The 24,809-nt window shown below is 33.2% G+C and overlaps 1 protein-coding gene across 3 annotated transcripts in view; it reads left to right on the forward strand.

Annotated features, from left to right (window-relative positions):
- LOC123212094 (ABC transporter C family member 13) overlaps nt 1–24,809 on the forward strand; it is a 28,862-nt gene that overhangs the window by 3,569 nt on the left and 484 nt on the right. For 2 of the 3 annotated variants that reach the window (XM_044631134.1, XM_044631135.1), the window contains 32 exons: nt 4,119–4,271; nt 4,374–4,505; nt 4,837–4,937; nt 5,700–5,760; nt 6,888–7,127; nt 7,491–7,560; nt 8,800–8,860; nt 10,242–10,329; nt 11,480–11,598; nt 13,883–13,980; nt 14,458–14,524; nt 15,345–15,462; nt 15,573–15,689; nt 15,832–15,912; nt 15,997–16,248; nt 17,371–17,472; nt 17,553–17,620; nt 17,821–17,952; nt 18,050–18,197; nt 18,405–18,685; nt 18,809–18,965; nt 19,632–19,807; nt 19,950–20,061; nt 20,175–20,228; nt 21,069–21,191; nt 22,107–22,205; nt 22,439–22,531; nt 22,671–22,781; nt 22,850–23,011; nt 23,136–23,323; nt 23,468–23,657; nt 24,282–24,449. In XM_044631134.1, coding sequence (XP_044487069.1) covers nt 4,119–4,271; nt 4,374–4,505; nt 4,837–4,937; nt 5,700–5,760; nt 6,888–7,127; nt 7,491–7,560; nt 8,800–8,860; nt 10,242–10,329; nt 11,480–11,598; nt 13,883–13,980; nt 14,458–14,524; nt 15,345–15,462; nt 15,573–15,689; nt 15,832–15,912; nt 15,997–16,248; nt 17,371–17,472; nt 17,553–17,620; nt 17,821–17,952; nt 18,050–18,197; nt 18,405–18,685; nt 18,809–18,965; nt 19,632–19,807; nt 19,950–20,061; nt 20,175–20,228; nt 21,069–21,191; nt 22,107–22,205; nt 22,439–22,531; nt 22,671–22,781; nt 22,850–23,011; nt 23,136–23,323; nt 23,468–23,657; nt 24,282–24,449 — 4,122 coding nt within the window. Of the gene's footprint in view, nt 1–4,118; nt 4,272–4,373; nt 4,506–4,836; nt 4,938–5,699; nt 5,761–6,887; nt 7,128–7,490; nt 7,561–8,799; nt 8,861–10,241; nt 10,330–11,479; nt 11,599–13,882; nt 13,981–14,457; nt 14,525–15,344; nt 15,463–15,572; nt 15,690–15,831; nt 15,913–15,996; nt 16,249–17,370; nt 17,473–17,552; nt 17,621–17,820; nt 17,953–18,049; nt 18,198–18,404; nt 18,686–18,808; nt 18,966–19,631; nt 19,808–19,949; nt 20,062–20,174; nt 20,229–21,068; nt 21,192–22,106; nt 22,206–22,438; nt 22,587–22,670; nt 22,782–22,849; nt 23,012–23,135; nt 23,324–23,467; nt 23,658–24,281; nt 24,450–24,809 lie in introns of those variants that run through there. The other variant, XM_044631136.1, reaches the window with a different exon arrangement.

Genomic DNA, 24,809 nt, shown 5'->3' on the forward strand with positions numbered 1-24,809 from the left:
AAAAGGTAATTTTCTTATTGCACTAGCTACAAATCAAGGCACATCTCATTTATGGATTGTGGATTCCGGAGCATCGGATCACATGATTGGTAATAGAAAACTTTTCAATCAGTTTTCAGCTTATAACAATAGTCCTCATGTACGAATAACGGATGGATCCTTGTCTAAAGTAATAGGGATTGGTTCAGTAATTATTTCTACTGATTTGACTTTGAATTCAGTCTTGTATGTGCCTAAGCTAACCTACAATCTCTTATCAGTAAGTAAACTTACTAAGGATTTGAATTGTGCGGCTGATTTTCGATCAAATGCTTGTGTTTTTCAGGATTTGCACTCGGGGAAGATGATTGGTAGTGCTAAAGGCTGTGTAGGACTCTATTTTCTAGAAGTTCAACCCTCTCCAATAAATAAAACATCAACAGCAATGAGTAGTAGTTCTTATGTCAACAGTGTTAGCAAAAATGAGTCTCTTAGAGTGTCTAGTCCAAGTCATAATGTTATGTTATGACACTATAAATTAGGCCACCCAAGCTTTATGTATCTTGCTAAGTTGTTTCCATCATTGTTCATTAATAAAAATCCTAGTAATTTCCAATATGATATTTGTCAATTCTTTAAATATTCTCGCACCAATTTTCCAAATCAGCTTTATAATCAACCAAACCATTCTCTATGGTGCATAGTGATGTTTGGGGACCATCACAAACTCCTAATATCACTAATGCCCGATGGTTTGTTTCATTCATTGATGATCATACTCGACTCACTTGGATATTTCTCATGAAACACAAATCTGAGGTCTCTCAAATTTTCAAAAACTTTAATACCATGATTCAAACCCAATTTAATTCAAAAATTCAGATTTTAAGAACTGACAATGGCAAAAAATTCTTTAATTCTACTCTTAGCAATTACCTTTTTAGTGAGGGTATCATTCACCAAAGCTCATGTGTTGATACCCCACAACAAAATGGAATTACTGAGCAAAAGAATAGACATATTCTTGAAGTTGCCCGATCTTTGTTATTTTCTGCAAATATGCCAAAACGTTTTTAGGGTGATGCTGTTCTTACAGTAGCCTATCTAATAAATAGGCTTCCTTCCAAAGTTTTGAATTTTTTCACTCCAACTCAAAAACTTCTTGAAGTTTATCCTCACTGTTGCCTCATATATAATTTACCACAAAAAATATTTGGGTGTACTGTTTTTATCCATCTTCACAAACACGCAAAAGGTAAATTGGATAAGAGGTCTGTCCGAGGTGTATTTCTTGGTTATTCTTCACATCACAAAGGTTATAAGTGTTTTTGCCCTGAAAATAACAAGTTTTATCATAGCTTGGATGTCATTTTCTTTGAAACAACTCCATATTTTCATAAAACTGCTTTTCAGGGGGAGAATTTAGGTGAATATTAGTTTTTGGGATCTGAGAGACCTATCTTGACTTCATTTTCTGAGAGACCTATCTTTACTTCATCTTCAACACTTGAGAGTTTGGATGATATGTTTTTGACTCCTTATGATATTGAATTTCTTGACAGCTCTAGTGTTAGTCTAAAATAGCCTCCTAGTCAACCTAGTCAGCCTAGTCAGCCAAAATCAGACTTGTTAGACCATCCTAGTACTGTTCAATCTAATCAGACTGATCAAGATAACAACTCTTCTGTTAGTAAGCCTAAGAAACCTACATTTACTGCTGATGATCAAAACATAATTGTTTATCAAAGGAGACAGGGAAGACAGAAGGAAACAGAGGTTTAGACACAACCTATACCACTTCAAACATCTGAACCTGAGTCCAAGTTTCATAAAACTCATACAAAAGTTGAAGATAAAGATTCTTCTAACAGTACAGGTTCTGAAAATGCACAAACTGATGGTGATTCGCCTATTGCAATTCGAAAAGGGGTGAGAGACTGCAGAAGTAGGCCGTTATACCCTGTTAGCAAGTATGTCAGTTATGATGGGTTGTCTTAAGGGTATAGGTCCTTCATTGCAAAAATCTCAAACATACACATTCCCAATAGTGTGCAAGAAGCATTGTCAGTTACCGAATGGAAGAAGGCTGTAGAAGAAGAATTGAAAGCCCTAGAGAAGAACCAAACCTGGGAACTATGTGATTTGTCGAGTGGAAAGAAGCCAGTTGGTTGCAAATGGGTCTTCACTGTGAAAACCAAAGCTGATGGTAGCATTGAGAGGTTTAAAGCAAGATTGGTTGCTAAAGGTTTCACTCAGTCATATGACATTGACTATCTAGAAACTGTTGCACCTATGGCAAAGTTGAATTCTATTCGGGTTCTATTATCTCTAGCAACAAATCTTGACTGACCTTTATACCAACTAGATGTCAAGAATGCATTTTTGAACGGCAATCTAGAAGAAGAGGTGTATATGGAGGTTCCTCTTGGGACTGAAAGTGCTGCTAATAGAGGAAAGGTGTGAAGGTTGAAGAGATCGTTGTATGGACTCAAACAATCTCCGAGAGCATGGTTTGAGAGATTTTCTAAGGTGCTAAAACAACATGGGTACACTCAAGGACAAATAGATCACACAATGTTCATAAAACATTCTTCGGTTGGTAAAGTGGCAGTATTAATAGTCTATGTGGACGATATTGTGCTTACAGGGAACGATAAAGAGGAAATACCTAGAATTAAAAATGTTCTTATGAAAGAGTTTGAGATCAAAGATCTAGGAAACCTTAAGTACTTCCTTGGGATGAAGATAACTAGGTCAAAGAAAGGAATTTTTGTCTCACAAAGGAAGTATGTGTTAGACCTACTGAAAGACACTGCCATGCTTGACTGCAAACCAGCCGACACACCAATGGACTCTACTACTAAACTTGGGTCAATTCAAGACAGTGCTCCTATTGAAAAGGGGAGGTATCAAAGACTTGTAGGGAAGTTGATCTATCTTTCTCATACAAGACCTGATATTGCCTTCTCGGTGAGTGTTGTAAGTCAGTACATGAATAATCCTACTGAGGAACATATGACAGCAGTTCAAAGGATACTGAGATACCTAAAAATGACACCTGGTAAGGGACTGTTTTTCAAGAAGAATGCAGCGAGAGAAGTTGAAGTATACTCAGATGCAGATTGGGCTGAATCTATAACTGATAGAAGATCTACCTCAGGGTTGTGTACTTGTGTCTGGGGTAATTTAACAACTTGGAGGAGTAAAAAGCAGTCAGTTGTGGCGACAAGCAATGCTGAGGCCCAGTTTAGAGCCATGGCTCAAGGGATTTGTGAAGGAATATGGCTGAAACGATTGCTAGTTGAGTTGACGGTTCCTATAGATGGTTCAATCAAGCTACTAAGTGATAGCCAATTAGCAATAAGCATTGCCAAGAACCCTGTTCAGCATGACCGAACCAAACATATTGAAATTGACAAGCATTTCATCAAGGAAAAAATGGAAGGAGGGATAGTTGAACCTATCTATATCTCCTCATCATTACAAAATGCAGACATACTCACCAAGCCAGTTCCTAGAGTTGTATTTGACGGTTTATGTAGCAAGCTGGGTCTAATAAACATATACAACCCAATTTGAGGGGGAGTGTTGGAGATATTGTAGCTGTTAGAGATATTGTTACTATTTTCTAGGGATCTTAATATTTTAATTACGGTGTATATTTAGGTTTCCTATTTTTAGATGATTTGTTATTAATTTCTTTCTTTAAGAAGGAAACAAATCCCTTAGATTAAGCAGTCTGTTACTGTCTTATGTGTATATATATTAGGGCTGATTTGTACAGAAATGAGGTGAAGTGAATAAACCCTAAAATTCACAGTTTCCTTCTTTTTTTTCTCCTTCATTTCCTCTCTGCTTCTATTGATTTATATTAATAATTTGCTGAAATTCTGCTGTATGCTTTCTTATTTTCCTACAAGGTCTGCTTGTACAGTGTTATTCTACTAATATGCTGCACTTTGAGTACCGATCCTTTTCTAATATTTTCTCAAATAGGAAACTAAGAGTGATACTCTTCCTTTTATGTAATTTTTATCATTGAGTAGTTATATCTAGGGTAGAAAAATAATAGCTATGATGCCAAATTTTGTTTGTGGGAAGTTGTAACATATACTAACCATTTGACTTAAATTACTTAGGTAAACTTTATAGAAAAGGTTGTTTTGTATTTTCTACCGCTCCTTGGAGCATGTTTGTCATCTGTGGACATAATTTTGCTTCTGAAGGAAAGACTTCACAGAGAATTTTTGTATCATGACTGGCTTTTCCGATGTTCTCAGTTTGCTGTGTGGGTAAGTTTGCTAATTTTTGGTTGTTGGCTGTATCTGTTATGCATTTTGTTGTGATAGCTTGATGTTTGTATTCTAACACTTTCCCTTTTAAAAAATATATAGATGATTATCATACTCTTCTCAAGGTGTGCCTCTTTTCACTACATATTTTGCAACTATATCCTATGTTTCTGGTGGATTGTAAAGCCAGTAACAGGAATTCTTCATCTGCAAGGAGTTTTTTCTTCATTGGAGGTATTACTTTTTGCTTCCTACACAGCTTATTCTTGCCTTAATATGTAAATTTTTTTTTTCCAGATTTCCATTTTTGATGGATTAAAAACATGTCTATTTATATTAAATATTTATAATATCAAAGATGAAACCTTAAAGTTGAATGGCTTAGCTAGGTGTGTGCTTAATGCAATTCTTGGAGTGGCTATCATTTACTTTTCAAAATATTATAGGAATTTTATAGCAATCATTAGTTAATAATTTCTTCCATTTACATATAATGAAACTTAGCTTTTAGTATTTTAATTATGCTGTAGATATTATTATAATACGTTTCAAGTTTGTGGCACAGGTTTGGGAATGTCTAAAAGAGAGTTTTATTGTGTTATTGGATATAATGTTTGGCATTTCTATTAACATTATCAGGATAAGGCGAGCATCTTCTAAGAGAAGGTATCACTCTGTCAATCATGCTTTCTAAAACCCTTTTTGGATTTTTGTTAAAAAAAATCGTTAGAGCCAATCAGGTAGTCCTACTGGTTTGTTAGCTACTAGAATATTGTGGTCATATTGCATTAGTGATATTGATTATTGAAATAAGCATATACATGTTTGAAAATCCATGTAAGGAGTACTACTATATGTGCAAACAAGAATGCGTCATGGTGTCGTTGATATCAATCTTTGACAATGTCATGATTGGATATCATTCTTTAAAATTTTGAAATGTAAATAGGGGGGAATTTTCTTTTAAATGGGAAGTGTAAATATCTCCCTCATGCACCCCAGATTCTGATTTTTTTCATAGTTATTCTTATCACTCATGCTAGAGATCAGCGTGCATTGTGTTTACTGTTTAACTATTCTCATATTCTAACTTTTAAACTTATCCATTGCAGTCACATTGATCATCAACTTTGAACTACTTTGGTAACATAAAATGCATTCATCCCTGTCTGTTCTGCTTTTAATTAAAGAATTGACATTTATTGGCTTCACTTTAATCATCTGTTTGTTAAAAATTATCTTGTTATTACAAAATTCTTCATCTACTAGTTTGATAATCAGATTCAATATCTGGATGTACTTTTTGCATTCATCATCTACTAATGTGATTATCTGATCCAATATTTACATATGAGTAAATGTAATTTTCTTGAGCAGTTTGTCCTGTAGGAATTTACTGAATGTGGTGTCTGTTAATGTGAATTGTAGTTCAATAGAAGAATCACTTCTTGTTGTTGACATTGATGTCGAGGAAGGTTCTAGGGTCTCTGTAAGTATTTGGCACTTTTCTTTTTCTTCAATTCACTTTTCAATGATTTGTTGTATCATTGTTCTTTACATATGCCATCTGTTATCAAATACTGTTACTTCTCAATTTGTATGCCATGAAATTGTCAACATGAGACTGATTATAGTTTTTATTAGATGAAAGGGGAAGAGGTGGGGAGGAGAGCTGTTAGGTGTTTGAACCTTTTCGATATTTTATTCTAAACCAGAAAATTTGCCCTTTTTTCTCACCAATATGATTCTGGTTTTATATATTAAATCATGAAGATCATTCTAACCCTACTATTGCAGAAACATACCTACTTGACTGCTAATCTGTCCCATCAGACAGGAAATTTGCATAACGTGTAAAGTTATATTTTGACCTTGACCAATAAGATGAATACGGTAGTATTAGATATAGTATGGTGTCTTAATTATATATTTATCTGAATTATATAACATTTTACATTTTTTAACTGCTGCTTTATTACGTTAACGGACATGCTTTGAAGAATTTTTGGCAAATAATTTAGTTGCACATTAGTGAATTTAGGCCTCTGAAGTGCTAACTCACAGCCTGGCCATGAAGCAAAAATTTTCTTGAGGTGTTCCATCAAGTGAGCACTCTGTGAATCAGTAAATGACATTCCTCTAGCTTGTGCATGATCAAATGTGTTTCAACTTACTGTGTTCAAAACTGCAAAACACATATTGTGTAGTTCATGACCAACTGATAAAGCATTCCTTCAGGAACCTTAAGATATTTAGTCAGAATTATTTAAAAAATTATTGCTATATATATGTGTGTGTGTGTGTGTATGATTTCCACTAGGTCATCCTATGGTCTGCAACTAAATTTTTTAATGTTTTATAAACTAGGTAAATATGAGCTAGATCCAACATTCTCTAAAAAATTTTTGATTGCAGTTATTGTTGGAACTGATTGGAACTACTAGTGGTTGGATATTCTTATTTTGTATATTGAATATCTGAATAAAGTTTGGATGAAAGAGAGCTGTTTGACTGGCCTGTTTGCAATAATGGACCTGCTTAAAGCTGTTTATTAGTCTTTATTTTTCTGGAAGTCACTAATTACTTGCATTTTCTGGTATTGTCTGGCTGTCAAAGGGATACAATCAAAGCTATTGGGATCTTACCTTTGAATCTATCAATTCTATGATGAATCGTGGATTGACAAAGCAACTTGAATTTGAAGATTTGCTTGAGCTGCCTGTTGATATGGATCCTTCTGCCTGTCATTATAACTTTTTAAGCTGCTGGGCAACTCAGGAGAGTGGCAATCCGTCATTACTTAGAGCAATATGTTGTGCATATGGATACCCATATCTTTGTCTGGGATTGTTAAAGGTATTATTTCTCATCGTATGCTTTCCACCTAGATGTGCAGACTCACAAGCTTGAAAAGATATCTTAGACATGTATAATTTTCAAAATCGATGAGTTCTACTAAAATTTATGGTTTATTCTCAAAATAAAATTGGTAGGGAAACAGACTTGCAAGATCAATCCCATTTTGTTGAGCCATAGTTATCATTCATTTTTCCCTCCTTTGTTTTTGTATGTGCTTTTATTCATTTGTGTCATGCAGATGTACACATATCTGTTTAGTAGTTCAATATAACAGCTGGAAGATCCTAAGATTAAATCCATTTCAGGGCATTAATAAGTTACTGGGACCACTGTTATATGACTAAAAATAATATATTTCAGGTGCTCAATGATTGCATCGGCTTTGCTGGACCATTGCTTCTAAATAGACTCATTAAATTTCTTCAACAAGGTTTGTGGCATTTTCAGTTCTTAGTTGCACTGTTAGAATGTGGAAATGCATCGCATAATTTGAATTCAGCGTTTACTTTGTCAATCCTTTGTATTAGCTTCTGAATATTTCATTGTAATTTGGTTTGAAAACTTAGGTGATTTTGTATTAAATGAAAACTGCATCACAGCTAAAATATCTTTCAAGAATGGTTCTTCTAGCTGTGTTTGCTTGTAAGATTCTGTTGTCAGTTTCACTTAATGCCTGTGGATGCTTTTAGCATGACTAAGTTATGCCTTCTATAATCAGATGATATAATTCAAAGCACCCGTCACTGTTTCATGCATGTGTTTATCATGTGCAGATGTAATATTGAGTTAATTAATTACTTCTTTTCTTGTCAATATGTCTGTTCTTCTGTTTAGTTTTTGCAAGTATCAATCTGTTAGAAAGTTAGGCAATATGAATAGCCAAAGTACTTCACCCTGTTAATCAAATTATGTTAAAGATGATAATGTGTTGGTATATGGAATGCTGCACTTTATGATTCCTAGACAAGTAAGTGTTTTCAAGAGGTGATTTACTTATCAACATTTGGTCTGTTTTTGATTGTCAGTGTTTACATGTTAAAGATGATAATGTATTGGTGTATGGAATGCTGCACTTTATGATTCCTGGACTAGTAAGTGTTTTCAAGGGGTGATTTACTTATCAACATTTGGTCTGTTTTCGATTGTCAGTGTTTACAATTATTAATCATCATAATAGCTTGACTTTTTTTGTATAGATTGTTTCTCTGCTTTAGTAAATGTAGCTGCAACATGAAGTTTAGTGCTGCTGTTTGTAATGGCAACTAAATTACTGACTTTTGGGTTATTATTTGTGCTATAAATACTAATGTAATGTTTGCTTCTCAGTTGATTTTGAGGAGTTAAGGTTTATGATTCAAAATTGTTCCCTTCTTGTTCTGTTGTTTTCTTTTTCTGTATTTTATGATTTAGCATTCAATTTAGTCTAAGTCACAACAGTTCTGTTTGTAGTTGGTTGAATGCCCAGTGATTTTAGTAGCTAACTAATGTGTTGGATAATTGTTTGACATTTTCTCAATTCATGTTTTAGCTAGCAATAGAACATTCAATATTCAAATGAATGCCTGCCCTATAGTTTTAATGTTTGCTGCTCAATAATCCTGTTATTATGAAGTTTCAACAGGATATAAGCTTTATTGACTAATATTTATCCCTTTGTTTCTTCTGTCAGGTTCTGGGCATTTGGATGGCTTTGTTCTTGCAATAGCTTTGGGTCTTACATCTATTCTTAAGTATATTTACCTTTTGTTGAAAAATGAATTTATATTTTCTTTGTTTGTTGTTTTTACTAGTAGTTTGCATTTCTAGTAATTGCTTACCTTGATAAGTTTTTGAATTATTGTAGTTCTAAGCAAAGTAGGACTAGACAGCAAAAATAAGTTAGGTGGGAAGAGTGTTTATCTTATTTTTGGGTGAACTAAACGGTCTTAAGTCAAGCCTAAATAAAATCTCTCATTTTGTTAAGGTTACTAATTAATAAAATTAAAAAAAAGATCACTTTTAGGTCACAAATACATTTTTGACCTCCTGAGAGAATCTTGTTTGATAGTTTCTACTTCTTGATTTCATGAAATATGACAAAGTTACTTTATTGATCTGTATCATAATTGCTCTTAAGTGAATCACTGTTATGGATGAATCCCTATGAAAAAGGATCCTATAGTGTAGTTCTTTTAATTCTATCTAACTATTAAGATTTTCTGTTGTTTAATATTAAAAAATAAAACAAAAACTGATCTTTAAGATATTCTCCTGTATAAATCTTTCTCCTAATGGGTCTCTTTTGATTCCTCAATATCCAGAGAATGCAGTGATGCATTATTGCAAATTCTTCAGCTCCAATCTTTGGTATCAAACAAAGGTCGAGCCATTATCAAATGAACTTCAAATCAATGAATTTACACAATAATCAAATTATAGGCTGTATGTTTATAAACTTAACTCAATTCCCATTGAGATGGACAGATTTTCTAATTCGTTGATTTAGTCAGTAAAACAGAGTTTGAACTAAGAAGTAGACTTCCGAAAGTGACTAGAAGCTAAAAAAGGTATTATGAGACATAGTTATGATTGGGTTCATTAATGTTTTAGGACTAATTGATGCTTTTTTAGATATATATCTATGCTCAATTCTATGGAATTCTTAAAAGTGATATTGTGTTGAATCAAATAGCAGGCTTGTTTTTTTGTCCAGTCTTTGTTAAATTGATTAATTTTATGTGATAATTGGTAGACACAGGGCTCTTGAGGAGTCTTATTGGAACAAGAAATAGAGGTCCTCCTACCATCCAACCCAGATATTCTATTATGTTGGCCATTTATTTAGCCTTACCACAAGTATTCAAATTCTCAAACTAAAGTGCCTCTTATGTTGCTGGTTCATATGTCTAATAGGGTTCCATGATTGAAGGCTGAGTATGTGCATTTAAAGATTATAATCATATAGCTTGCAATTATGGTAATTATAGCATTTCTAGAATAAACCTCATTGTTTAAGCCCTCTGCTTAAAAATCAGTTCTTAATTTCCAGGGCATAGTAACAAAATTTTATATTGCTCTTGCTATTATAAAGTGAAAAGATATAATCATTGAAGGATCGTGCCAATGATACAGGTCCTTTCTTGATACGCAATATACTTTTCATTTGTCAAAGCTGAAGTTCAAATTACGATCAAGTATGATGACTGTCATTTATCAGAAGGTATGTTAAATTGTATTGTTGGCTAAGTTTTGAAACATGAGTTTATATGTTAGTAGACAATATATTATTGAATTGAACAATATGTTCACTTTTACAATTAAATCTTCTCCTTTTGTTATGCTAAAGATTTGTTGTAGCTTTATTTGATGTGTACTGAGACACATTGCAATTGCTTAGCTATAGAAGAGTTGTTAACTGTTTGTTTTGGAACTTATTTACATGAAAGTTTAGTTTATTACTTGTTGAGATCTAGGCAAAGTTTTTTGAAAAAAAAAAGCTAAGACCAACTTACAAATTCAAAATCTAAGGAGGGATAACCACCCCATACAAACATAATGAGAAACAAGTCTATGCCTCAAATGAACTAGTCCTTGTATCAAAGATCTTCTATTGAACAAAAATCAACCTTAGAGTTTTTAACTTGTTATCAGCTGCTGTCCTATAAAGTGTGTATGTCAAGACAACTATTTTTGATGAGTGTGGTAGACGATAGTGCCTATTAAGCTATCGCTTATTGCCTTATAAAACACTAGGAATAAGTGTGAATTTGGAGGGAGAAATGAAAGATAGGAAATAACTAAAAATATTATTCTTTCATATTCATCGGAGAGGACATCATCGTAATGTACAATAAATAATAGAATTGATAAATTCTTTTTGAACACTAGATGTTGGTAGAATATTTCTCAAATCAGTAAGTTAATTGATATGGTTATAAAATTTACTATGATTTATAGAAAAGATATAGTCAAAGAAACATCTTGGAAGAGATCAAATATAAGTTAGGATTTGAGGTGCTCAATGTGAAGAATGATGCTTGATGAAATGAGGAACTAATGAGATTTGGATTAGGAAACTAATTCAGTGTTTTTGGCAATCACATGAGTTTATTAATATTATAGTTTATTTATTTAAATTGAAAGCACCAAATTTAATTTACTTTTTGTGTTTATTATGGAAATGTTTTACGACTTCTTCAAGATAATGTTGACTGTTTATTTTTTGGTCGGTAAACTTTGTGATTATGAAGTTTGTTAGATACATAAGTTGAATATTTATGTGTTTTCTCTCATTTTCTTAGCCATTCAGTAGATTTTATCTTCTCTTGCTTTTATTGTCTGCTTTACTATCATTCACACTTTGATCTCAGTGTCTATATGTTAGCTTAGCAGAGAGATCAAAATTTTCTAGTGGGGAGATACAGACATTCATGTCTGTAGATGCTGATCGAATTGTGAATTTGGGCCATAGTTTGAATGATATGTGGAGGTAATAATATAATTATTTGGTAAATTTACAACTCATTATATTTTCCTTTGTTCGCTGTTTTTCTTTTTCTTTATCTTTGTTCTTTTCTAAATTTTTTAAATATTGATGGCAATACAAAACAATAGTCTACTAGAAATTACTAGAATACATTGAATTACTCTAATGACCATTGGAGTCAATATTTCTTTAGGAGAAATAAAGGAAATACCAAAACAACTGAATGTTAGGAATTATAGAGAAAAAACTAAATTTTATAACCCGAAATCTTTTGATAGGAATCTGGAGTAAGCGGAGGCTGCTTATATCTCTCAACCTTGTCCTAACTGCAGATCTTCACAAGACTATTGTTTAATTGTTAAGTTCTTTGTGATATTGACGACTGTAAATGTAACTCTGTATGAAACAATATTGAAGATAATACTATTTGTATTGATCACGTTGTATAAATAAAGATGTAGCATCCAGCTTGACCATTTATCATACTAAATCCAGAACAAATGAGTAATTATGCCAGAAACTCAACTCATAACTGGTGTCATTTGTATCTTTGTTTACAAACCAAAAACATAAAAGACAAAGTAAAACCAACAAGAATAACCAAGAACCGTTTCCAGCTTTCGAGAGGCTGGTTCTCTCCTCAATCTTCTCCTTTTTCTAATGACTTCTCTGCCTTCTCCATACTCTCCAGGCTCTTTATCTTTTCTTTCTCCCCATTGTTGCTCCTCCAGTCTTGATTCACAAGCTCATCAGCCAATATAACCGCAGTTCCCTCTTTTTTCTGCATATCCCTTTTTTCTTGCTGATGTACTGCAGCTTGTGTTATTTCTGAATTGCTGTCATCTGCAGGCTTTCTGCCATGATCTGCTATTTGTATCATTTCTGAAATGCTGCCACTTGTTGAATCCTCACCTTCGCCACCTGTACTTCCATTGCTAGAGTTATTTAGCATTTTCACAGCCTGTTTATTTGGATTGATGTTTTTGCTTCTTCTTATTTTCTTTACGTATACCTGAGCTCTAACATTTTCAAATCTAAAATCTGCCCCATGAGTGGATATTGCATTCCCTCTGATAGTACTATCCTACAATAATATTCTAGATGACCTTTAGACATATTCAAAGTCCTTATATTTTCCCAGAATTTATTTAATATTGTCTTACAAAAACGGGACCTACTTTCGATTCAAAACTCTTTTCCATGCATTTTGACTAGACTTTTTGACTATCCAGTTATTAATTAAAAAAATTCTCACATTCTTATAATGTTTGTATCAAATATACTAGCTTATGTGTATGCAAAAATTTTATTTAGTTTTTCTTGAATATTGAGATTATGTGTTGTTTGGAATATTGTATTTTTATTTTTATCTCTTTTTGCATTTGATAAGAAATAACAATAGACAACACATTGGGTATAACTCATCATTAAGAGCCAACTTGTGAAGGAGTGGTGCACAAGTGTTTATAAACACAATTGCTAAACAATTAACCATATGCTTTTGAAGTGACAACCATAGTGGTTCATAAACTGAGCTAGGTGACTTTGTAGATTTTGCAGATACCAAGTAGCTACTTGCCCCCTGCTCCAGTTCCTCGTGTGCAGCAAGGGACATCCTTACATATGTCTGTTCTAATACTTATACTTTGTAAGCTTGAGTAGACTTTACCCTCAAAAACTAACTTTGAGGGACCCTTAAAAACCAACTTTGGAGGTATAGTGTCCAAATGATTATAACCCAATTGTCCAGCCTTAACTTAGTATTGTTACACAATGGCTAGGGAGCGCTCTTATCTTGTAGAGTATGACTGGTCAAATGTGATGAGTAGTGGCCAGCATAGTTGTAAGATAGATATATAATATATTCCCTACATTAGAGATATCTCCTAAAGCCAATAGTTTAATTCTTTTTAGTCTTAATGTTTCCTTTTTAGTTGAAATCTTCTGCTAAATATGGTTTAGGCCTATACCAAAATCTATTAGAAAAAGGAGAAACAATTAAGTAAAGATTCAAATGATGCCACTACAAGCTTGTTATGAAACTTTATATTATTCTGCTTTTTCCATTGTCACTTGGCATCAAACTTAGCAGATTTACTCTTTGTTCTCTTTACTTTCAGTTTAATAGTCATTAAGTATCAATCTTTGAGATTAAAGTATCAACCAAAATTTATTTTGAATTGCTGTTTTAGTAGTACTAGTAATTTTGATTTAATTGCATTTATGGTTTGATCCTTGGTAAGTGTTTTAATTGTTTAGTTTTTTTCTTTTTTAAATGGATTTTCAGCCTGCCTTTACAAATTGGAATAGCGCTATATCTTCTCTATACACAAGTCAAATTTGCTTTTGTTTCAGGACTTGCCATCACCATTTTACTCATACCAGGTATGATATAGCTTGTTAGGGCCAAGTAATCAAGGGGTCTCTAAGTTTGAATTCCATTTCTTCTCTGTTACCTTAATTAAATGATAATAAACGGTGTTTGTGATTATTATTGTATCATGGTTATGGTTGTATTTGTTGTGATTGTTTTTGATATGTGACTTGCGTGTGGAAGGTTTTGGATTTGGTGGTAACTTTAGATCTCCTTGAATCCCTTTTGAACAATGAGCCATTTGGTATTAAGTATAAAATAGTTTTTATATATGTTATCATTTTGTTGGCATCTGAAAGTTTCAGTGTTGACTCTTGATATTATGGATAGTTTTGTTAGATTATAGTGGTTTACTTTATTTATGTTGATCATGCATGATTAATAGTTTTCTTTGTTTCAGTGATTCACCAAATGCTCTAAACAAAATCATGTTGTTTCATTTTGCTGAGGGCAAAAGATTTTTCATAATGCATACTACTTTTCTGCAGTGAATAAATGGATTTCTTCATTAATTGCAAATGCTACAGAGAAAATGATGAAGCAAAAGGATGAAAGGTACATATATGTTTCCCATATAGGTGTTTATTCTTTATAGTCCCAGCGAACTTTGTAAAATCAATTTATGATTGTAATAATGTTTCTTTGAAGATTAACTAGATATACTTGCCTACATATGAGATGACTTCAAGTGCGAATTAGGAAGTTAATATTTAAATATCAGTGTTGGAGGGCAGATGTTTAATTACCTTAGGATAATATCATACAGGAATAATGTAAATTTGAACTTCAGTTCCATAAATTGCTCTCTATCCAGTATGATCCAATTTGAATTGTGATGGTTGTGAGAGAGAAGGTGAGAATGAATAGATTTTTCAGTGATGTTTGAGAAAAGGAGGGAAATTTCTACCTTCTTTCTTGTTCACTTTTTCATTCATCTCTTTCATAGTTACAAGTTGAATTTTATATAGAAGGAGGATAATCCAAACTGAAATTTCAGACACACCAGTTGCCTATAAGCTACAAAAGACTACTCTTCTCACTAGATCGCTTACACTCTCTTGTCAGCCTACAATAACCAACGCTCCCGCTCCCCCTCATAAAAACATTTTGAGCTTAGACCTGTAGTGAAAACATCAACTAGTTGCCTTTTAGACTTCACAAATGGAATGCACAGTTGTCCCTGAGAGAGCTTTTCATTAATGAATTGTGCATCTATTTTTGATAAGTTGACATTTGCTATTAATTGCAATTTCAATGGAAAAATTATAGCAATTATAGCAACAATAATATTATTCACATAAAATTAGCTGTCATTGTATGTGAAAGAAATGTCATTTGAAGCACTTCTTGTTATGTGACCTATATTTAATTACAGGATTAGAAGGACGGGAGAAATTTTAACGTATATTCGCACTTTAAAGATGTATGGCTGGGAGCATCTATTTTCTTGCTGGTTGATGGAGACAAGGTCTTCCGAAGTGAAGCATCTATCAGTATGATATTACTAATACTTTAAAGAATGATACGATAGACATAAAATAGCATTTGTTTTCTTTAATTCTTATTAAATGGGCCTCAACCATTTTGTTTGACCAATTTCTAGACACGAAAGTACTTGGATGCATGGTGTGTATTCTTTTGGGCTACAACACCAACACTTTTTTCTTTGTTCACATTTGGACTCTTTGTGCTGATGGGATATGATCTTGATGCTGCAACGGTATGCTGAAACTCTCAAACCACCTGTGATAACTTAATGGAAACTTTCTTTTTGTTTCAATTCTTTTATATATATTTTTTATGTATGCTCACAACAACGTTGTAACTGGCGTTATTGATCTCTCTTAGAATCCTTATTGTAGGTCTTCACTTGTCTTGCTTTGTTTAATAGTTTGATCTCTCCTCTCAATTCATTTCCATGGGTCATTAATGGACTGATTGATGTGAGTTTTCCATGTCCTATTAGCATTGAGTTATAATTGTTTCAAATTAAAGTTATTCATGTCTTTCTCTTTACTTGATTCCAGGCCTTCATATCAGCTAGACGGTTAAGCAGGTTCCTCTGTTGTTCTGATTCCAAATCTGAAATGGAACAGAAAGTTAATTCTCCATTCTGTTTATCAAATAACCAATATGATTCTACCTTTAAAGATATGGTAGTCACCATGCATGACGCATCTTGTTCTTGGTCTAGTGGTGATGAAAAGGATAGAAATTTGGTGTTAAATCAAGTTAATCTACACCTAACAAAGGGTTCTCTTGTTGCAATTATTGGGGAGGTTAAGTATCTGCCTACAAACTTTGATTATTCTTTTTATTTATTATTGTTTTATACATAACAACTGCAGTGGATTAGGTGATACAAAATTTAAGAATTTTTTTTTATTTTTTTTGTTATTTTTAATTTGATGGTACCTTGTCTTGAGTTCCCAAATATCTTGGCAATGATGTACATTTCTCCAATGTATCATGCAAAAGTTTGTTTAGATAGTAAGACCAACCTACAATCTGTTAACCTTCAGCTCTAATTAATTTTTATTGCACTAAAATATGGTTTGGTTTGTGTCAAAAATTCATTATGAACAATAAGAGTTGTTAAGATCTAACATCTAAATTTCTATTTTTGCTTTGTTTTTTTTTTTTTTTAAAACACTTGACCATAAGTAGTTCGCAGATTTTTTAAATTTTGTATACTTAAAAGGTCAATGAAAAATATACTATCACTATTTTTGAACAAGCTAGTGAATGATTTTGAGATGAGTTGATTTTCCCATCAAGGAGTGGACTTCTAGACGAGTATTTTGCTGAAATGAAGTAAGTGAATTGTTCTTTAACAAATAAATCATCATCCTTGGCAACTTCTAATCAGGTAGGAACAATTTATATATAAAATTATGTGTGTATATATATAGCACAAGTGATAAAACTATTATCCTACTTGGCATTTAGCTATAGTGGTAAGGGTAGGACGAGGTTGTATCGGTCTTATGAATTGATTGAGCTCTATATACCCTTCCAAATTTTTACTGTTAGATTTATTTCTTAAGGATTTGACTTATCCTATATCCTGGGATTAGAAATGGTTGTATCAAGAGAGACTACTTATATTTATACATCAATGTTATTGTTTCTTTGGGTAATCAATGTCTTTCACTTTACTATGTAGATTTTGTTTAATACTGGTTCAGCCAAGGAGAAATTTTCTTGACAATTTTCTAGAATGCTAGATGTGGCATCTAGAAATGCTTAGAATAAAATTATAATTATGAACTTATGAATGCAGGTTCACAATAGATATAAAATTTATAAGAGTTCTGATAATAAAAATCTTGTGCTCTGTTCAAGCATTATTTCCTTCTTTTTTGTATATGATGTTCTCTCAGTTATCTACATGTACACAGGTTGGTTCTGGTAAATCATCTCTCTTAAATTCTATATTGGGAGAAACTCTGCTTGTGCATGGATCGATACATTCAACTGGATCTATAGCATATGTTCCACAGGTTTATAAACTTCTTGAGCTTGCAATGTCTAAGCACATTAAATACAGAATATTCATACATTTTCATTTTCTGAACTGTAGGTCCCCTGGATTTTGTCGGGAACTATACGTGAGAATATATTGTTTGGAAAAAATTATGATCCACAAAGGTGTTAATCTCTATTTACTTTAAAAGAAAAAAATATCTTTTCTTTTTTCTTGTATTATATGCCTTCTTTGTTCCATTTCTTTTCATATTGGAATATGTTTTTAGTATCAGTTAGTTGGTAAAATCTTAAATTTTTTTTTAAGATATTTTGAAAGGACATTTTCCTGCTTTAAACTTTCAAAATTATTTTATATGGAGCAGATATTCTGATGTAGTAAGGGCATGTGCATTTGATGTTGATATCTCATTAATGATTGGAAATGACATGGCTTATATTGGAGAGAAAGGACTCAACTTATCTGGTGGACAGAGAGCTCGTCTTGCTTTGGCAAGGTTGTGTCATCTATATGCTCATTGTGTCTAAATTTTGAGTGAATTAGCCTAAATTATCACACTCTTAATACTTGATTTACTGTCTTGAAACAAACAGGGCTATCTATCATGGAGCCGACATATATATGCTTGACGATGTCCTCAGTGCAGTTGATGCACAAGTTGCAAGGTGGATTTTATCAAATGGTATTATGGGCCCTCTGATGTCTCAGAAGACCCGTATTCTTTGTACCCATAATGTTCAGGTTATTCCATGAGTTTCTCCGGTTTTCTTTGGATATCCAATGTGTCTTTACTCAGATGCTTATACGATGTATTAATTGATTTCAAAGTTTTCTGTATTGAAACTGTGCAGTGATAGAAATAAAGAACATTTTGCTTTTAATATGTATTTTAAATTCCAGTGTTGTGCAATTTTTAAAATAGATGTAATCTGCCTTTAAACTTTACAGGCAATATCTTCTGCTGATATGATTGTTGTAATGGACAAAGGCCGTGTGACGTGGGTGGGAAATTCGGATGAGTTGGCAGTTTCCATGTATTCAGGTTTCTCTTCACTGAATGAATTTGATACATTACACATCCAAAGAAAAGAATGCAGCACAAGTACTTGCACTCAAGACAAACCAGATCATCTCAAGGAGATGGATGTTGTGTCTGTGTTAGATGGAGCTCAAGACATCCTTGAAGTTGAGCAGAGAAAAGAGGGTAGAGTTGAACTTATTGTATACAAGTAAGATATGATATGTAAAGGACATTTTAGTACCTCAAATAGAAATCTCCAGACTCCCTATTTTATAATGTCGCGGGCCCTTTTGCTGTTAACATCTATAATAATTTAATTGTTAACTTGCAGAAATTATGCTGCATTTTGTGGTTGGTTCATTACACTTGTAATATGCCTCTCAGCCATATTAATGCAAGCTTCTCGTAATGGAAATGACCTATGGCTGTCATATTGGGTTGATACAACTGGGAGCAGTGAGACACAATACTCCACATCCTTTTACTTGGTAATTGGTTTACCTCGTTTTCTCTATGATGCTAATTAGTATATATGTCCTTCTACACCTTTGTCTAGGAGATAATTTTTTTGTGGTTTCTAGGAGTCAATATTAAACCTAGTATGATTAGATTAATTGATGAGATCCTTACTTCTATATCTTTCAAACTGCTATCTATAAGCTGTCAAAACAAGTTTGACCATGTTGATAGTTTTAAGTTTTTGCAAACTCATCTATTTATTTGGTTGAATAAGCTGTTTCAACTTTGTGACTAAATGTCTTTACATTTGTGTTATGATAAGGTTATAGTGGATATCACAGTTATAACGCTCAGTTATGTAGTTTTTTTTTTCTTTTTAAATTATGTTATGAATTGAACTTCTGTTTCATCATAGCCTAGGTAGATCGAAAAAAAACTTGAAATAAGTTCTTACAAATTTCTGTTGGGAATTCATGGTCTTAGATCTAGAAGATATGAAACTCACCTAAACTATTCAAAGACTTATTCTTGAATACTTTTCCTTTCACATATGAAAAAATTTGCTCTTGATAGTAAGAATTTCTGGTTTTTGTGGTTATGTTCGTTTCTCCAGTAGCATCAAATATTGGGACAGTAAACATGCTGACTTTGAGAGGTTATTTCTAATTTAGCAGACTTACCATTTGATGGTGCAGGTCATCCTTTGCTCCTTTTGTATCGCAAATTCATTTCTTACATTGTTGAGGGCTTTCTCATTTGCATATGGTGGCTTACAAGCTGCAGTTCAGGCACACAACACGCTGATCAATAAAATCATTAATGCTCCTGTTATATTCTTTGATCAGACACCAGGCGGACGAATACTTAATAGGTTAGAATGGGGTGCTGCTTTTGATCATGCCACTTGTGTTATGTCTTACTCTTTCTCTTACCAAACAGACTTTCTTCCCTTTATTGGTGCCTTGTTCACTGATTTTGTAATGTGCTTACCCTACCTTAATTGCATTCTGTAGGTTTTCTTCAGATCTCTACACAATTGATGATTCTCTTCCATTTATCCTCAACGTTCTAGTAGCCAATTTTGTTGGCCTCTTGGGGATTGCAGTAATTTTGTCATATGTACAGGTACTGTAATAAATTTTTCCCCTGTAATGTTGTTCTCTGATAAAAAGCTAATGTTTTAACGATATATTCTGAGAAAAAAACTGTTGTTTAAAAAGGTGCGTGTATATATGTAGGTCTTCGTCTTGCTTCTACTTCTACCATTTTGGTTCATTTATAGCAAGCTACAGGTATTTGTTATTACCCGGTAATCTTCTGGCTTTAAAATTAAATTTTGTGATTAAACATGATACCTGAAAAGAATTTAACTGCTTGTATGGTGCATATTTGTGTGCTTCTAGAAGAGTAAGAATAGATGAAAATGTGAGGTTTTTTTATGACTACCATTTTTGAAGAGAGAGTTTTTTGACATTTGTTGTGGATATAAAACCTTTCAAATCTTTAGTAGAGGTTTCACAGAATTTATATCATATAGACTATGAAAGCTTAAATCATATGTTCTTGAATGGTTATATAATAGCCTTTGAAGAACAGTGCATATTTTTAATAGATGAGGGACCAGCTTAAGTTTCAACAATAAGAAGTTACTTAGGCTTTTCGTTTTAATAGCACTTGGAGAAAACAGGTATTAAAATAACTGCTTTGATATGTATGCTGGATATAGAAGACCTTTTTTTTATCCTAAAGCACAGGCATTGTTTTCAATTCATCCCCCATAGCCTTTCTACCCTTGGAATCTGATTTATGGAATTGTTTCTTAGACAATATTAAAATAATAGCTTTTGCATTAAAGCAAATTTCTCTCTATATCTTCAATCCCATTAGCCTTTGATTTAAGGCTTTTGAAATCATAAACTAATATTACTTCGAGAAATTCTGAGTTCAAGGATAAAACATTTACCAGCAAGAATATGTTTCCTGGCTTTTTGTTTGACTTGGTTAAAACTTTAAAGTTCAAACAAAACTATTTTTGGCTGGAATGTTGAGGAAACTTGTATGATGAATTTTCATTTTAAATTGAGTTTAATGAAAGGACATCAGATCCTTCTAATTAGGTGGAAATACTTCAGTTCTTCTACAGGTCAACATCAAGGGAGCTTCGGAGGCTGGACAGTGTTTCTCGTTCTCCAATATATTCATCATTTACTGAGACACTTGATGGCTCATCAACTATAAGGGCTTTCAAGTCTGAGGTAGATGTTTGTATAATTATTTTTCTTAATCTCTTGCATTAGATGATAGTTGTTTATCTATTTTGGTAGACCTGAGGAAGAATTTTCAAATCAAACAATTTTTGAAAATTTTCAATATGTTGGAGCCTAAATATGTTATTGAAAGGATCTTACCCATCAAATTTAACTTTTGGGATGATAGTTTCTTAACCTAGAATCCAAACCAAGTCAACCAAGTAGTCATGTGGTCGAATATTTGCAATGCATTGTGAATATGGTTGTTTTAGATTCAAATGTATTGCACATGAAGAGTGTTAAGAGCTTAACTTAATACTTTTGGAGTTTTACCTAATTGATTTGTTTTTTCTTTGGGGTCAAGGAATAGCTTAACTCCATATATTTTATTTCTTGTTCTTTCTTGAAATTCCATTGAATTTCTAAGTTTAGTCTGTTAGACAATTGCTAATTCTTTTCAAGTAAAATTAAGTTTAATGAATTGCCATACATCTGGAATGATTGGAAAGAATGCCTAGAGTAGAAGTTAAGTCTTATGATTCCAATCTTTTGAATTAGCATGCAAGCTGAGTTGTTAGTATTGGATTTATAAGATGTATAGCATGACTTAGACAAATTTTCTTAAGAGGAAAACATGTAAGTCATTGATTCCAAAGAAATGAGGATTCTGATAACAGCTTAAAGAGCGTGCAGCATAACACGCAAGATAGTTGAGATATTGACAATATAGTTTACAGGAGTATTCTTTGGCCAGGCTAGAAGGGAGTACCCAGGCATAAAACCTTGCATGATATATCATAGTTAAGTTTTAGTTCAACATTTTTATGGTTAAATATTTTCTACTGATTTGATTATTACTTCAAATGCTTCCAAAGCTATAGAAGTTGTGTGTTGTACTAACAAAATATAAGCGGTGGACAGGACTACTTCTTTGCCAAATTCAATGAGCATGTGGCCTTGTATCAGCGAACTTCTTTTTCAGAGTTGATAGCTAGTTTATGGCTTTCCTTGCGCCTTCAGGTATATTGCAGAACTGAAGTGTTTGTCTACAGTAAGGCAATAAATATCCTACAAGATATGGCAGCTCTGTACTCTGACATTTGATGTTAATAAACTAAGTTATCATTTTGAAGGATTATCTGCAATGTGACTATGACATTGTGATGCTTCCACAGTAAATGCATTTGATTGATAGAGTATGATTATATACGTAATCTGCTGTGATTTTTCAGTGATTAGTGGTCTTCTTTCAGTTGTTAGCAGCATTTATCATCTCATTTGTTGCAACAATGGCTGTTATTGGATCTCGTGGCAATTTGCCAATCAGTTTTGGTACCCCAGGGCTGGTATCTTCTTTGTCCGGATCACTTCAACTTTTAACATGTTGCAGTCCTTTTTGAGATATGTATACTGCTTGAGTTCTTCTGCCTCAATAGTGTAACGTGTTAAATTGATTTTACAATTTTATGTCATTTTACTTAACAGGTAGGATTGGCGCTCTCATATGCAGCACCAATTGTTTCTTTGTTGGGGAGTTTCTTGACAAGTTTTACTGAAACAGAGAAGGAAATGGTTTCAGTTGAGAGAGTTCTTGAGGTACTGAGATATCATCGTCTTATATGTATGCTTACCATCCGATTACTTACATGTTATTCTATTGACAGTATATGGATGTGCCTCAAGAAGAACTCAGTGGACACCAGCCTCTGAGTACAGATTGGCCACTTCATGGTTTGATTGAGTTTCAGAATGTTACTATGAGATATAAGCCTTCTTTACCAGCCGCACTGCGTGATGTCACATTTACTATAGAGGGAGGAACACAGGTCAGGACACATATAAAGCCTGAAATTCACTACTGCACAGTTTGCGTTCATTTATATGATTCTGTGTTTGAAATTGATGGTCTCAACGGTTAGCGCTTCTCATTGTACATTTGTATTCAATTAGGTTGGAATTATTGGAAGAACAGGTGCTGGAAAATCTAGTGTCCTGAATGCCCTTTTCCGCCTCATCCCAATATGTGGTGGGCGGATTCTAGTTGATGGACTTAACATAATCGATGCTCCTTTGAGAGATCTTCGTGCACATTTTTCCATTGTTCCTCAAAGTCCCTTCTTATTTCAGGGATCATTAAGGTACAAAATTGTATGTAATTGTTTCATTTACTTCATGTAATTTGGATATGCTATCTTTGGGTATAAGGTAGACATTGATGCTACAGCTTAAAATCATTTGAGTAACATATCTCATATGTTTGTGTATGCTTCCTAATTTTCTAGGGACAACCTAGATCCACTGCAGATGTTTAATGACGTAAAAATTTGGAATATTTTGGAGAAATGCCATGTCAAGGAGGAAGTTGAAGCTGCAGGTGGACTGGATATTCATGTGAAGGAATCTGGGATATCATTTTCTGTTGGCCAAAGGCAGCTTCTTTGTCTTGCACGTGCTCTTCTCAAATCATCAAAGGTAAAAGAGGGATATTTTTATTGCAACAACTTGAAATGCTCCCAAACTCTTTCAATGATGCAAAAAAGTTTTTAGTAGATGTAGTTTGGCAAATGTGTTTTCTAACTTTTTATTCAGCATGCGTTTCCAACATTTTTGCTGATATAAAAATGATCTGTATGTTTGTTAAAGTAGTATGATCAAGACCTGCCTTTTGCGCATGATTGGCATCTCTTTTCCTCTTTTAGGACCTTCTACTTGCATCAAGCTATCTATTTGCAAGTCTGGCATTATTTGATTTATGGAATTCCTCTGAATCAATTTAATGGTGCTTACTGCACAATCATCCATTTCACCACTTGGATAGTATAGAATCCCCTTGATTAAGCTTATATCTTGTTTTATATTCCTTTATCCTTTTTGTTTTCATTGGACTGTAAACTAGCTAATTCTTTTTGTAAAAATACCAAGACAAGAAATTGACAGTAGATGAAAACAAGAAATGAATAGAAAAAGGGAGCTTTTGATGTGTATGTAATTTTTTGAAAGAGTGGTTGCGGGTACCATGATTCATATGAGTTTCAAAGACATTTTGTGGACATGAAAGAGAGCCAGAAAGAGTACTCATGATATTGAAAATTTCAGGTACTCTGTTTAGATGAATGCACAGCTAATGTTGATACTCAAACAGCTTCAATCCTACAAAATACAGTATCTAGTGAATGTAGAGGCATGACAGTTATCACAGTTGCTCACCGCATTTCGACAGTTTTGAATATGGACAAGATCCTCATTCTTGATCATGGTAACCTGGTATGCTTCTTTCATTGCCATGGTTTTTTTTTTTTTTAAACAAAATTTGTCAAAACATAGCATCTTTCTATTGCTCCTTGTTGAATATTATATTAGGTTATTGTGAGATTTTGAGTTGGATAGTTCATGGATTATGAGTTCCTCTACCATAGGGAAGATTGATGGATAATTCCAATTAGGTTGCCTTAACATATGAAATGCCTCTTTCAAAACCGAGTACAGCATGATAGGCCAATAACTGACCTCTTTTGAAACCTGCCGTGAAGGATGAAAATATTCTTTAATCATCAAAATAATTAGTTCATATCTTTGCTTCCTGAAATTGACATGGAAATGGTTGAGGAGAACCATTGTTTGGTA

Source organism: Mangifera indica, chromosome 3, assembly GCF_011075055.1.
Source record: "Mangifera indica cultivar Alphonso chromosome 3, CATAS_Mindica_2.1, whole genome shotgun sequence".
NCBI classification, from domain to species: domain Eukaryota; kingdom Viridiplantae; phylum Streptophyta; class Magnoliopsida; order Sapindales; family Anacardiaceae; genus Mangifera; species Mangifera indica.